A 14854-nucleotide genomic window follows, 5' to 3' on the forward strand; every position below is an offset into this window, starting at 1 on the left:
ACCGGTTTATAAAAGTGGTGCACCGGTTTACTATTTTGAACCAAACCGAACTGGTTTAACTTAATTTTTTTGTTCATATAGGCCAAAATTTTCATAATTACCCCTAATTACGATTAAAAAAAAATTCGGTTCAAGTTTTTTGAAATAAAAACCGGTTCGTTTTGGTTTTTTTAAACAAAAAACCGGTTCGGTTCGGTTTTTTGAATTGAAAAACCGGTTCGGTTCAGTTCTGGTTTTACAAAATCAGTTCGAAAACAGTTCGGTTCTTAAACCAGTTCAGTTCAAAAGCAGTTCGGTTCGGTTCGGTTCGGCAGTTTGGTTCAGTTTTTGGTTTTTTTGAACACCCCTAATTAAAAGTCATTATTTTTTTCCTCTTTCCTTACTTTTTGTGAGGATTCTGATACGGTGATTGACAGTCTTCTAGCGGTTGCTCACGTGAATCTGCGACGACTAGTCTTCTTTGATAGTGTTCTGAAGGTCATTATTGTTGTTCTTGTTCTCGGGAAGAAGTGGAATGGTGGCTCATTAAGGTGAAAAAGTGCTGTACTCAGAAGATTATCCATGGGTCATCGAAGAGACGCTTGGAACCCCCTCCATCTATGTGCTTTATGCCGGGAACAAAGCAATTAAGGCCGCACATTGCAACGTCAATCGTCTTGAGAACTGAATTTTATGTTCAACGAGCCATGCGAGAATGCTAATTTCTGCAACAAGTGGTCGTGGTGAATCATCTCAAAGAAGCGAATCAAATCAAATAGATGAAATATACGTTTATTTTATCATCGCTTTTGATTTAAACTGAGAGTCAAACCCTTAGAACAAAACACAACTTGTTCCAACTCTATCAAATCATATTATTGAATCAAGTATTATATTATACTTTACCCACCCTATCATGTCTCTACCAATCCAAAGGAGAGGATTGAAAATTTGGCCCTTCAATTGACTATCTCAATTTCTCCATATAAATGTGGTTATATATTAAACCCAAATGCAATATCAAATTTACACATAAATAGCTTAAACGACACTAAATGTTTGGACTACCAGCGTAAACATACGAGATTACACCCTCAAAAGACCATAAATCCAAAAGAAAATGCAAGAATTTTAAACATGTTCTCCAAACATAGATGAATGCAAAACTTAGAATATTCAATCCATAATTGAGACAACAAAAATAAAGGATTAGAAATACCTTTACACAGTCCATATAACCAGACACAAAAATGTTCAATAAATTTAAACATCATATTATAATTAAGAAATTTAGCCTATATAACTAAACAATCGCCTGTGACTTGTTGAGGATCACACCTTCATATTTCACCTGGAACCACTTCATAGCATCGTCCTTTGTGACCCGATGTTGGATTCCAACACGAGCCTTGCAACGACGACGACGTCCCACACGATAACCAGGGCGCTCTAGAACAACATAGAAGTCCATTCCATAAATACCAGTTGAAGGATCATACCTGAGACAAACAAAGTTTATCATAAACATAGCAAACTTCATCACAATTGAAAATATAGAAATCGGAAGTTTAGAATAATAAGTGAATTACAACTGCAAAAGCATCATATGCAAATAGGAAACAACAAACCAAATTCAATTGATGTAGACGATGAAAATACAAAAATGAAACCATAGACTGAATTCCAATTATTTTTAGCTTAAAGCGAAATAATACAAAACCAGATAAACTCAAAATTTCTAATCAAATATGCAATGTGATATTAACAAGTCCCCTTTCGTAGACTGAAAACATTAGACACTTCCCTTTTGTAGAATTAAACGATTAGAAAAAAATTAACATAAAGAAGGCATATTTGTTACAAATTCATAACAGCTTCACATACAACATAATAATAACTGTAACAAGTAACATTTATTTCAGCCACAAATATAAGCGATTTCAAACGTACTTGATTCCTAAATCAATATGCTCCTGAATACCAAAGCCAAAACACCCAGTATCACTAAAGTTTCTTCTCAGCAGTTCATATTCCTTCACCTTCAAACCACTCTCCAAAAGCTGCATTGCCTTGTCACCTCTAACAGTGACATAGCATGCGATCTTTTCATTTCTTCTAATACCGAAGGAACGGACAGTGTATCTTGCTGTCAATAAGAAAAAGAAAAGCAAGAAACAAACTGTAAACAGCCACAATATCTAGTAGTAGATTTATCAACTTTCTTTTTTGCTTATATTTGGTTACATAGTAGTAGATATTAATATTTTGAAGAATGGTCGTAACAAGATAATATGATTATATCAACAGGGAGAACACTTGACTTCAACACAAACTATTTTAACTCAAAACATGTGGCATTAAGGCATTTTACCCTTCAAGAATAAATAACCATTACATTATCTTCAATCATGTTTTAGAGCCCAAAAATTGGAAGAAAAAAATGAATCCGCCCCTTAAGAAACATCAAATCAAATATGCTGAGTTTAAAGCACCTTTCTTTAAATACAATTTAAACTACAAAAATAAAATACTATCTCATGTTCTATATGTAAGAGATAAAGTTCAGTGAACAAAAGTTGATTTACTTGGTTCAAATTTTCAACAAAAAATATAGATAGAACATAGAATACAAATGCAATAATTTCACCAGATAATTGTGTCTTGAAAACAACCAAAGGGATTTCAAGGATCTTCTTCTGGTAGTTTCATTTAGGCTCTAAGCGGCAGTCAGGCAGCCATCAAAAGGACTCCTGCTGATGACTCGATTATAGAGCCGATACTTTTAATTCTCATTCGGAGCATAATTTAATCAAATTCCTCAACTTCTGAACAATCATATCAGTAATCAAATTCACATACAACAACTTATTAAATCAATTATATTTATCTACATGCCTAGTAACTCCATTATGCAGCTATGAATTATACATCATTAAAACTAGTGAATATATAAATATAAATAAAAAAACAAATCAATAATGCAAGTATTAAGCATGACTTAACAGAGTCCTTCATTATATTATTATATTTATTTAAAAGTGAAAAATCAAATTAAGTGAGCAATTAAATCAAACCTTTTGAAAACACTGGGGTTTGGCCACTGAGCTGTTCCAACACCTGTTAGAAAAAAAAATGATAATAAACAAGACACGAAACAAATAAATGAACGAAAAATAAAATAAAAAATAAAAAACCTTAGCGGCTCTGGTGAGACGATCGCCACTTTCACCAACGGAGATGTTAAGGACGAGTTTCTGAACCTTGATTTCCCTCATGGGGTTCGAAAGTTTCTTCTCCGAAGCCTATTATAAATTGCATTTCGATTTAGAACCGAACAACAACAAAGGAATGAGAGAAAGGGTAAAAGAAGAAGAAGAAGCGTACCATTGGGATTGGACGAGTTTGTTGAGAGAAGCAACGAAAATAGGTCGGAGGATGAAAGAGAATATGAGTCGAGGAATAGGGTTAGGGTTTTTATGTACATTGACTATAATACCCCTTATTTTATTTATTACTTTCATTATTAAGTAACTCGGGTTTTCACGGGTTGGACTTCTAGTTCGTAAAATGATTGCACAAATATTCAATAAACGTTAAGTTTGATAGTCCATTTCAAATAGTTGATCGATTTGAATAGTTAAAGTTGAGATGCCAAAAATACAATTAAATTTAATAAGATATAGATTTATAAAATATAAATTTAATTATAGTTTTATTTATTTTTTTATTTTTAATAATTTAGTAAGTTGTTTAATATTTATTTTTAAAAGTCGATCATTTTCGTCTCTTTATTTAATATTTTAACTAAAAAATTATAATGTGAAATGATTTAAATAATATTATATATGATACGATGATATATAATGATTAATACTCATCAAATTTGAATAAAATACTGTAAAAGTTTAGCTTTCAATTTTATAAATTTTTCATATTTTTAATTTAATTAGTAACATATGAATGATTAATGTATTTAGATGGTTATATAACATAGATTTGTATGTCACGTCATTTAAAATATATCAAATTGTCGTTTTTTAGTTCAAAAATATGAATAACAGATAAAAACTGTCAACTTTTAAAATAGGCTTGCAGTTTTAGTCGATTTATTGACTTTTCTTTAATTGTTTTATAACTATTATCTAAATAAGATTAGACAAAACAATTACTATAAAAAATTAATGTAACACTAATATTAACGTTAGCTTATCATGGTTTTTCTTTCCTTATACAGTTCTACTACTCAACTCATTCCTCCTATATATATCTATATATATGTATCTCACATATGCAGTAAAAAAATAGATTGAATAAAATAAAATATATATTCTTTTTAAAAATTGTGAGTGAAATTTTTTCTTCTTTTGAGTTATTAAATTAAAGTTTGTATAAATTTTATCAATAACTTCATTACTATTGTGATAATTTTTTTTATTTGTCAATCATATTATTACGGCGCATTTATTCTCTATGTCTTAATTTATTTCAGCCTTTTTTATTATTTATTTGAATTTTTCTATTTGTGGATCCATCCATATTTTAGTTTTTGTCACAACCTTGTGTTTTTTGTTATACTCGGATCCACATTCACGGTGATCAAACATAGCTGTTACACTTACCTTTATTATCTTTACAAATTTAGGTGACACGGAGTACCTTTCTGTTTTTTCTTTTTGGATACATGAGCATCTCTTCATTTGACAAACAGTGTCTGAATTCCATAGATCGATAGATAGAGTGTGTATTTTACTTGTTGCAAATGTTGAACTTCCACTCACATGAGCGTCTATCTTTTTTGTTTTTCTTTAATACAATTTACAATTCATAATAATAATAATAATTACTTTGATTATTATATTGATTTTACTATCATATAATAAAAACATATTTTTCTAACACAAATAATAAATATGAGAAGTTTGTAGTATACACCTATTTTCTCCTTTTAAAAATTAAACAAAAATGTGATTATGAAGAGAAAGATGACATAAAATATTGGAGTAGTATCTAACAATAGAGCAACCGTGAAGTTTGATTCACAATCTTCAATCTCTCTTATATTGGAGTGATTGCCGAGCAATTGATTTCTCTTCAATTATTTTGTATCTTTTGCATAATAAATTTAAAACAAAAATACAATAGCAATAGACTTGATAAATATTTTATAATACAAACACAATAAAGATAAAAAAAAAAAAAAAATATGACAATGTGTTAGATATAACTAAAAAAAATATAAATTTTAAATGATAGTTTTCCAGTACAAATCAATAGTAATGATGGAGAAGAGAGTAAAAATTTTATAAAAAAATTGTAAAATTATATATCAAATTATGGATTAAAGTTCACATAAACATTAATTCAAATATGTGGTGGATGAAAAAGTAAAAGAGGAGATGAGTAAATAGTTTCTATAAACAATAGAAGGAAAATAACAAATTTATATCCAAGATGCAAACAATGAAATATGAGTTGTAAAATAACCAATCGCTATCAAATTGAAATTATTAAATAAATCTCCGTCATTAATAATAGTAAATAGTACAAATACAATAACAATGAGTAAGAGCAAAAATTATGTAATAAGAAGTAAGAATCCAAAATATAATTAACAAACATAAATGTAATATTAAATAACCAATTCTTATTTATTTTTGAATGAGAATAAAAAAATATTTTTTGTGAGGTTTTTTTGGTCTAGACATGCTCTTAATTTTGGAGAAAAGTTTTCTCTTCAATAATACAGTTATATAAAATTCAATTTTAGAGAAAAGTTATTAAATTGTTACAATTGATAGTTTTAAATGGTTAAACATGAGAATTACTTTGTCGCCCCTAATCATTGAATCAATAATAAAATTAATTAGGTTAATAATGTAATTTTTAGCCATTAATTTTAAATAGTTAAACATGATAATTACTTTAATGTCCCTAATTAATGTGTCAATGATAAAAATTAATTAGGGCATAGATTTAGGTGTGTTATTTTTTCTTAGGATATAGAATTAAATCTTAAAGAATTAATTGTTTGTCTATACTTTCCAAAATATCATCACTGTTATTATTATTTGACTTTTATTTTTTTATTTTTTTTTTAATTTTCCTCTCTGCTTTCAAAAAACCGAAGCTGTTATTATCGTGGATCACGACGGAACCCTCGTTTCACCCCTTTCTCTCTCCGTCGCTGCAATTGGTGGCTCCGTCGTTTTCATTATTCCAATCCATAACTAACCCCCCGACTCGCGTTGTTGCATTTTCACTTCCTCCCTTCGATTTCAACGCAATTTTCATTCCGATCAAGAGTTTTCACAGGTATATAATAACCCTACCTCTTTTTCGACCCCTTTCTTTCTCTCTTCTGTTCCGTGTAACCAAAAAATGCAACTTTACTTAAATTTTTTGTTCAATTTGAATATTTAGGATATGGTAGGATCGTGTATTCTTTTCATTTGGTATGGAACTCTAGGTATTGCTAAGTGAAGCAAAAATATAAGTAAATTAATAAATATATTTATTTTGTGATCTCATATGGTAATTACTTGTTGAATTATGTGCTGCATTTTGTCAATAATGATTAATTTGAAGAAGGAGAGGAACAGAGAATTTTGAGGTAAAAGAAAAAGGGAAAATCAAAGGATCGTTTTTTTCTGCTGACTTGAGGTTTGAAGTTGACTGTTGGTGATATTTGAAATTTGAAATGTTCTAGGAGTTATATTGAGGGCGTTAAGGTTTCATTTTGTGGTAGGGTTTGAAATAAAGGAATTGGTTTTGGGGTTCAAAGATGGATTTTTGGTTATGATTGAGCTGTGATAGTGAATTGGAATGTGACTACTTGAGGAATGAAATGGCTTGTATCCAATGTGGCTTGGACTTGTAGATAATTTTCTTTGATATAAATAATTTTTTTTTTGCCGGTGAAAGTCGGTAAAAAGTTTTGGGACTGGGGGTGTAGGTTTCGTTGCTAATGAACAGAAGGCAGAATTTGTTATTTTGGTTAGGAGGGCAAGGGTAAAATGAGGGATTAACTTGCGAGTCTGAGGAAAATAACAAGAAGAAACTAGAGAGAGTAAAGCAACTTGATTTTTCAAGCCTTAATAAGAAAAGTACCTTTGGAATACAGTTTAAACTCTTGAATGTATTTATCTCACAGGCCAAGTATAACCATGTATGGATGGAGTCAATTTTTAATTTATTACATGGCCGCTTGAATTTTGGCTGCAGAAAGAAAATAGAATCCTTTGGGTTTATTTCATTTTGCATCTATTTGCTTTGCAATGCTGTATGTCTGTGTGTTTGTTTAATATGAATTTGTAAGTGCTCTAGGTTAGTGGAGCAAGGCTGTGGGTAAGGATGAATTTGCAACAAGTTGGGCAGCCTAAATCATCCAACGGATATGGTCGTCGGAAATCTGAAAAAGATGGGGCATCCAAGTCCGATAATAAGATCCCCCCTGGAAAATCAAATGCTGGAAGATTAGCGAGTTCAGGTGAACTTCTGGCTCAAGTTGTGTACTATGTTCTATTTAATATACTGTTTTACTGATACTTACGATTACAGGTGCAGTAACAGGTAGTAAAGGTGGTAGTTATGAGAGTCCTTCACGTGATCGACTGGTATATTTAGCAACATGCCTTATTGGGCACCCGGTGGAAGTCCAGGTGAAAAATGGATCTATATACTCTGGAATATTTCATGCTACAAATACTGACAAAGATTTTGGTATGTTCTGTTATGTTTGTGTTATTGATTTTTATGACATTGAAGACTTTTGTTGCTGTATACCTGAATCAATTCTTGTTTTCTGTTTCAGTTATTTTTATTTAAAATCATACTGAAATTGACTTTCTTTTTGAAATGATAAACGTCAGTATTTTATTGGGGATAGGATCAAACCCTTTCCTTATCATTCCTCTTCTTTACTCTCCCTCCCCAACAAACAACCAACCATATATCCCCTGAAATTGACGTTTTTTACTGCTCATATCATCATCACTGTTCTTTTAGGAATCATTTTGAGAATGGCTTGCTTGACAAAGGATGGATCGTCGCAAGGGCAGAGATCTGCTGTTGAATTTATCAGCAAATCCCCTTCTAAGACTTTAATTATACCTGCCAAAGAACTTGTACAAGTCATAGCAAAGGTTTGCTACATTTCAAGTATTTGCAGCATAATTTCAGTTCAAATTCCGCGATGTTACTTTTTTTTTTTATAAATAAATAAGTTAGGATGATGTATAGTACTGAACGGTGTTTGAAAAGTTTTAGTTCCAGGATTAGGTGAAGTTGCTTTGGAAACACTGTCAATTTGTTCAATGACGGTATCTTTTATGTATCATTTTGGCAGGATGTTGCTGTTTCTAGAGGTGGCCTAGCCAGTGAATCTGACTTTGATGTGCATCAGGAGATCATGGTTGATTCAGTAATATCTCAACCTCGTCATGTTGAGATAGGGAGAGAATTACACCGATGGGTACCCGATGAAGAGGATCAACAATGCCCTGAACTGGAAAATATCTTTGATGGCCCTTGGAATAGGTGGTTTAATACTTCTGTGATCATCAGTAATGAAACATAATTTATGAGCAACAATATTGTTTACTTGGACCTATAGACCATACTCATAGCTGGAGCTTTTTAGCACCACTAGACTGCATTTTTCTTGGAGTTGTTACTTTCCTTGAATCCTTGACACCAAATTCATGCTTACGAGTCCCCTTTGTTCTTTAAACTTTGTAGTTGGCTGAGAAACCATATTATTCAGTTTTCTTTTTGGCTTGAAATTATTCTAAATAGGATGTATAAGATGCTAATGGTAGATGTCTCAATGACATCTTTCCCCACGATTTATAAAATTTTAAACCTGGGATATTTGGTATATCGAAAGTGAAAACTGAAGCAGGACAACAAGAATGGATAACTACCTTTATATAATGGTGTATCATCAGTCATAGTGGAGTAGAATCCCATTTGGACTCTAACTCTGTAAATTTACATGTAGTTTATTGTGTCCAATCTATTTGTTTCGTTTGATTTCTGATTGCATGTTGCTTGTTCATCACCATGACTTTTTAGACCTTGCTTAGGATCATCTTTTTGGTGAAGTTGTTTTTTTGAGGAACGACTTCAGTAAAACATGACCAATCCTGCTTTAGAGCTTACAGTACAGTTATGCTATTAACAGACTCGTGTCCTACTGGACTAGTTTTATTGTTTGGATTAGATCTTTGGTGACATGCCCTGTGGGATGTTCCTGTAACAAATGAAGTAAAATTAATGAAGAGAAATCTTTGCATTTATGGAAAATTAAGAAATGCTCCCCATGGGAATTATCAGAAGCATATTCACATGAATTCTGGTTATGAATTATTCTTATATAGCAAAAAGTAAATAGGGGATTTTGTGGTTGGTCTTTATCACTTATCAGGACGAGGCTTACTCGAGTGTATGACTTTGCTACTACGATTTTATATATCCTGGTTTCTTATATTTGTTTCTTCTTTCTGATTGTAATTTTTCACATCCCCTCCATTTTTTTATATTGACAACTATATTTGTATTTTTCTAGGGGATGGGATCAGTTTGAAACAAATGAAATGTTGTTTGGGGTAACAAGCACATTTGACGAGGAACTCTATACAACAAAGCTTGAAAAAGGGCCTCAGATGAGAGAGTTGGAGAAGCAAGCTTTAAGAATAGCAAGAGAAATTGAGGGTGAAGAAACCCAAGATCTTCATCTAGCAGAGGTTTGTGTGGATTCAATGCTTTTTCCCCTTTTCAAATTTCTGTATACTTTTTATTTACTTGTCTTGTCTGTATGAATTCCTCAAACTTTAATTTTCCTCAACAGGAAAGAGGCCTTTACCCTGATGACTTTGACATTGATGAAGAGACCAGATTCTCTTCAGTATATAGGGGCAAAGGTGTTGATGATAGAGAATATGGTGAAAATGAAGACAATTTGTTGGACTCGCACAACTCTGAAACATTTGGTGGTATGTCCAGTTCAGTCATTGAGAGACCAGGCAACATAAGTGGTGGGAAAAGCAGTTATGGAGCTCAAACATGGTCAAATATGGTATCTCCTCAACCAGTTATTAAATATGTTATGATTGAATGTTACCATACCGTGTTTATGTATTTCTTAGCTACATAAAGGCAGTCTTAATGATGTTCATACTCTTCTTGAATATTGTGCTCCAACAACTCCAAATTGATACTGATCCAGTTTGCTCTCTCATAACCTTGCTTAAACGATCTGTTTCCTGTTCTGCTTTTCAAATTAATGCAGCTTGAATATCCAAATGTAGTAACAAAATTACAAAACAGTTGTGTCCAAATATGTTGATGAAGTGTTCCTTTTTGTCCTAGTTTTTGCCTTGTCTTCCTTCTTTTATAAAGTAATTATTTTACTCCTAAATTCAGCATAATATTTCGTTTTACCTTCAAATACTTGATCACTTACAGTCATCTCAGTCAAAAACTGACGGGGATTTATGCCACTCTGGTTCTTATGATCATGCCATGCAGTTATCATCTGAACTCCCTGGCCAAAGTTACTCATTTTCAGATGGGGAAAGCAGGTTTTTGTTGACTTATGCTTTTCTACATTTAGTTATTTTATTTACTTCACTATAATAATCTGTATTTTGTTTCACTAAGAGTGGATTTTCAGCGCATAGAAACATAAATGTCAACTTTATATAAAATCTCAAATCCTTTTAACTCACAGGATTCAAGATAACTCAGTTTGTGATGTACATGGAGCCAATGGTAACACCAAGGAAGAAAATCAGATGGTGAGTTGAAGTTTCAGTGTCACAACTCTCATACCCATGTCTGCATAAATTCCTCAAATGAGATTGTCTTGTAATCTGATATTCTTAAATCTCATTTTTTCCATTAATTGATGCAGCAAGCTGAGGATGTCCAGCTGCTGAAATATGAGGGTTTGTGAAATTTTTGCCATCTCCCTGTGAATTGATTAAATTTAAAGCATTATGTCTGAACTCTGAAGCAGTGAAGCTAATGTGGATGAAACTAAACCAATGTCATTTAAGTGGTTATTCTGTTTATTATAAATCAAGAGCTGAAGCTTTCTTTCAGTACCCAATGCTAATAATGAATGGAAGCTCTCACCTTCATTTGAAATTAGAAGTTTAATTTATTTCTTGCTTCTTTCGTTAATATTTGTATTCCGTTGATCATGGCAATTCTTTGTGCAGATTTACAGTCAGCGCTCAACTTGAAGAAAGATGGCTCTGATAAAGTGGGATTGTCTCCTACTAATGCATCCTTCTATGCCTCATCTACTCATATTTCAGCGAAGGTTGATGACAAAACTGGATCACTTGGAGAGTTGACTAGGGGTTCAGAAACTGGCAAAGCAAATTGGGAAACAAAGCCCTTAAATTCACGTGGAAGATTAGAAACTAGTATGTCATCTGGTTCAGATTGTGTAGCAGGTGTGGCAACATATTCTGGTCCCAGTCTATCACCAAGTTCTTCACTTGGTTCACTGTCTTCCGAAAAATCAACTCTGAATCCTAATGCGAAGGTGTGAAAGTTCAATATCGACTTCATAGAATAGGAAATGCCACTTTTAAACGCTGCTCTAAGTACTGGCATGTCTGAGAGCCTTCCTCTTTTTTGTTTGTTGTTGTCAGGAGTTTAAGCTCAACCCTAACGCCAAGAGTTTCATTCCATCTCAAACACCCGTTAGGCCTTGCTCCCCAGTGTCTGATGGTTCCTTCTATTACCCAGCTAACGTATCTACTGTACCGAGTATGCCAACCATGCCAATGGGTGTTGGAGTAAGTATTTCATGGAAAGATATTGTCAAATCTCCAATTATTTGGACTAGTCACTCCACAGGAGACTATATAGATTTATTAGTCAGGTTTAATAGTCAAATTCTATATTCGTATATGGTGTGCAGGTTGGAACTTCTTTTGCCGGGCCACAACCTATCATGTATAATCCACAGGTAGCTCAAATGCCATCTCAACAATATTTTCATCAGAATGGACCACAGGTGGGATCCACTTTCATTTCTCTCTGGCAACTTCTATTTGAATATAGAATATAGGCATTTCAGAATGATTAACTAATATTATCAATCTAAGTGCAGTATGGACAACTTCATGGTCATCCTAGACAAGTTTTATACATGCCCAATTACCTACCTGTAAGGATTCACATTTTACTCTTTATTGTTAGTTTTCTAATTTTATGCTAGTTTTTATTTGTAGAATGTTGTTTTCCATTTTTCTTTACTGGTGTGAAGACTTCACATGTGTATGCTTGATTTTATGTATATCAGTTTTGCTGTTCTGCATTATGACAAATATCGAATCAGCTACCTGAATAACTTCATATATATGATGTGTCATGGATGTTGAATATTCTTCCTCGTGACGAACATGGAGGAGACTTAGCTGCCATTATATACTTCTAGGTTAACTTTCATGGTCAATTTATTCGGAGCTTAATCTTCTAAATCATTTTTTTTTTACAGGAGGCGCCATATAAGGGACGGTATTGATCACCAACTTTACTGCATTACTGGCAAGTTAGCCCTTGCATGAAAAGAATGAATGAATGAAGTAGATGGTGCAGTTTGAGAGTTTCAAATGATGACAATAGCTGCAGCTTATGGGAGGATTCCATAGAAGTTTGATAATTTACAGGCAAGCTGGCTCATTCTGAGAAATAAGTTACCGATCTTGTAATCACTCACATCTTTTGTGATTTCTCAGTTTTCGTTAATTAATGTTGTAGTTGCTTTACTCAGATTATTCGGCCTTTCTTCTTTATTATAATGTACCATTTACTTTAACCTGTGTCTTCCCTAGTTTAATTACTGCCAATCCACAATTTGGTTCCTCAAATAGTAGGACCCTAATAGTTCATGAAATTGTTAATTGCCAGTCATTTTAAACTAGACATTACTTTTGAATAAAATTTTAGTTTTAAGCAACATTTATAAGAACTAATTTGACACAATTAGTGCATGTGTTTGGTATCACAGTGAAACATGTCAACCCAAACATGCACTTAAGTCTTTGAGGAACTAATTCAAATAAGCATCCAACTTTAGAGACTAAATTAAATTGTTCGCTAATAATTGGTAACTTCCAAATTAAAATGATATATAATTTGAAGGACATTTTTTAAAAGAAAAGGAGGGAGGAGGGGATTTAATGGAGAAGAGGAAAGGAGAATATATATATATGTTTGGTTTAAGAGATGAGCGGAATATTGAGATTTTAATTAGATTTATGTTTGATTCAAAAGGAAGAGAGGGTTTTAAATGGTTGATAATTAATTTTGATTTTTTTCTCCTCCAAATCCCCTCAATATAGAGGGAAAGTAAAATGAGGTATAGGAGAAATTCTGCTTTCTTTTTTCTGTGTAAAAATTGAAACAAACAAAGTTAAAAAAAAATAATTAAATCTCCCTTTCCCTTTTAATTTCTCTAACCAAATAGATTCAAAAATCGGTCGGTTGAGTTTGTAAATGGCAGGCCTTTTGGATGATTTGACAAATTTGCTAGTTTCCTTTTTAATTGTTAGTCTCTAAGGAAAATTTTGTAAATTTTGTTTATACTTATCAATTGCTTTCAAAATTTAAGACCATATTAATTACTTTGTTTATTGTCAATTTCTCTGTCCTTACTTTTGATAAAAAAATTTGTATCCCTACTATTTCACATTTGGAGTTGTTTGTTGCACAACATAAAATAAATACATAATATATATTTAGATAAATATAAAATATGATAGTAAAAAATAAAAATTATTATATCATGTATTCTAAATGCATATGATAACATTATTTTTTTGTATCATGTGATTGTTATATATAGTTCATCATGAATAGTAGTAATTTTTTTTATTTATGGAATGAACAGTAATTATGATAATATTTATATTTTTACAGTTTTGAATAATAATTTATTAGATTGTGTAAAATGACAAAACCACACTTCTGATAAAATTATACACATTTTTCAAAATTTATTTTTAATATTTTATTTTAAAATTAAATATCAAATTATATTATTTTTTAAAATTTCTTTTAAATTTTTTATATATTTTAATTTATATTTTATAAAAGTAACCGACTAATTCGTATTTTATTAATTTTTAACTCAACTCATATTTTGATATAAATTTTAAGAAAAGTGATATAATATAATAATATTTATGATAAATTATATAAATTTTAACAAGAGTAATATAATATAATAATATTTATAATTAATTTATTATATCACGTTAATTAATCAAATACTGAATCTTAATATGATATAATATCTTATATGATATTTTGTCACTTAATATGTCCACTAAATGGACCTTATATATCAATGAGATACAATAAATGAGTGAAATGTAATATTTCGATTTTGCTTATTAATCAAAACTACTTATTGGTTTATGTATCGAATATTAAAAATACTCCACTTAAAATGAACTATAAAAAAAAAATCTAAGAATATGAAGAGTGAGATTAGTAAAAGAATATGAAGAGTGAGTGATATAATATATGGATACACTATTTATTTAATGATAGATTTAAAAAATATAAATTAATATTAAATTCAAAAAATAAAATCAGTCAAAATAAATTCAAAAAAATAAAATATTAGCGCTCAATACAAATTTATTTTCATGTTTTATAACAATTATTAATGTGAAATAGATAGAGTAAAGGAATGCGAAAGAGATAGAGTAAAATTTTAATGGTTTGCTCTGATGGTAAAAGTAACATTATATTTATATATTGTAGGTTTGATTTTTATTAGTATGATTAAAAGAAGACAAATATAAATTCTTTTATAAATATTAAATAATTCGAAGATCTCACTACCATG

At 31.1% G+C, this 14854-nt stretch overlaps 2 protein-coding genes across 3 annotated transcripts; one reads left to right on the plus strand and one right to left on the minus strand.

The window, feature by feature from the left end:
* Nucleotides 1-1130: 1130 nt before the first annotated feature.
* On the minus strand, nt 1131-3504 carry LOC101497472 (large ribosomal subunit protein uL5-like). Its single transcript, XM_004510376.4, has 5 exons — nt 3364-3504; nt 3174-3281; nt 3054-3096; nt 1930-2125; nt 1131-1478 (listed from the first exon to the last, which is right to left on the minus strand). Exons 1-5 carry the CDS (start codon nt 3364-3366, stop codon nt 1283-1285), a joined length of 546 nt encoding a protein of 181 aa, XP_004510433.1. The 5' UTR covers nt 3367-3504; the 3' UTR covers nt 1131-1282.
* A 2555-nt stretch (nt 3505-6059) lies between these two features.
* On the plus strand, nt 6060-12814 carry LOC101496706 (polyadenylate-binding protein-interacting protein 3). Of its 2 annotated transcripts, none has more exons than XM_004510374.4 (15): nt 6060-6291; nt 7303-7465; nt 7537-7698; nt 7984-8120; nt 8324-8514; nt 9545-9722; nt 9827-10054; nt 10444-10559; nt 10709-10775; nt 10892-10925; nt 11202-11533; nt 11643-11789; nt 11915-12010; nt 12107-12163; nt 12494-12814. In XM_004510374.4, the coding sequence occupies exons 2-15, from the start codon at nt 7330-7332 to the stop codon at nt 12518-12520; spliced, it is 1908 nt and encodes a 635-aa protein (XP_004510431.1). In that variant the 5' UTR covers nt 6060-6291; nt 7303-7329; the 3' UTR covers nt 12521-12814. The 2 variants fall into 2 exon arrangements, with proteins under 2 accessions (XP_004510431.1, XP_012574094.1); XM_012718640.3 differs by having other exon boundaries at nt 6061-6291; nt 10507-10559.
* Nucleotides 12815-14854: the final 2040 nt, after the last annotated feature.

The sequence above is a fragment of the Cicer arietinum genome, chromosome 7 (assembly GCF_000331145.2).
Source record: "Cicer arietinum cultivar CDC Frontier isolate Library 1 chromosome 7, Cicar.CDCFrontier_v2.0, whole genome shotgun sequence".
Lineage (NCBI taxonomy): Eukaryota > Viridiplantae > Streptophyta > Magnoliopsida > Fabales > Fabaceae > Cicer > Cicer arietinum.

Bases quoted from the DNA above. Each gene is read 5' to 3' on its own strand.
- LOC101497472 (XM_004510376.4), bottom strand. The intron at 3,097-3,173 runs GTTTTTTATTTT...TTTTTCTAACAG, and splicing joins GTCTCACCAGAGCCGCTAAG to GTGTTGGAACAGCTCAGTGG. The intron at 2,126-3,053 runs GTTTGATTTAAT...TCTTATTGACAG, and splicing joins AACCCCAGTGTTTTCAAAAG to CAAGATACACTGTCCGTTCC.
- LOC101496706 (XM_004510374.4), top strand. From the start codon at position 7,330: ATGAATTTGCAACAAGTTGGGCAGCCTAAATCATCCAACGGATATGGT. The intron at 7,466-7,536 runs GTGAACTTCTGG...TTACGATTACAG, and splicing joins TGGAAGATTAGCGAGTTCAG to GTGCAGTAACAGGTAGTAAA. The intron at 8,121-8,323 runs GTTTGCTACATT...TCATTTTGGCAG, and splicing joins TTGTACAAGTCATAGCAAAG to GATGTTGCTGTTTCTAGAGG.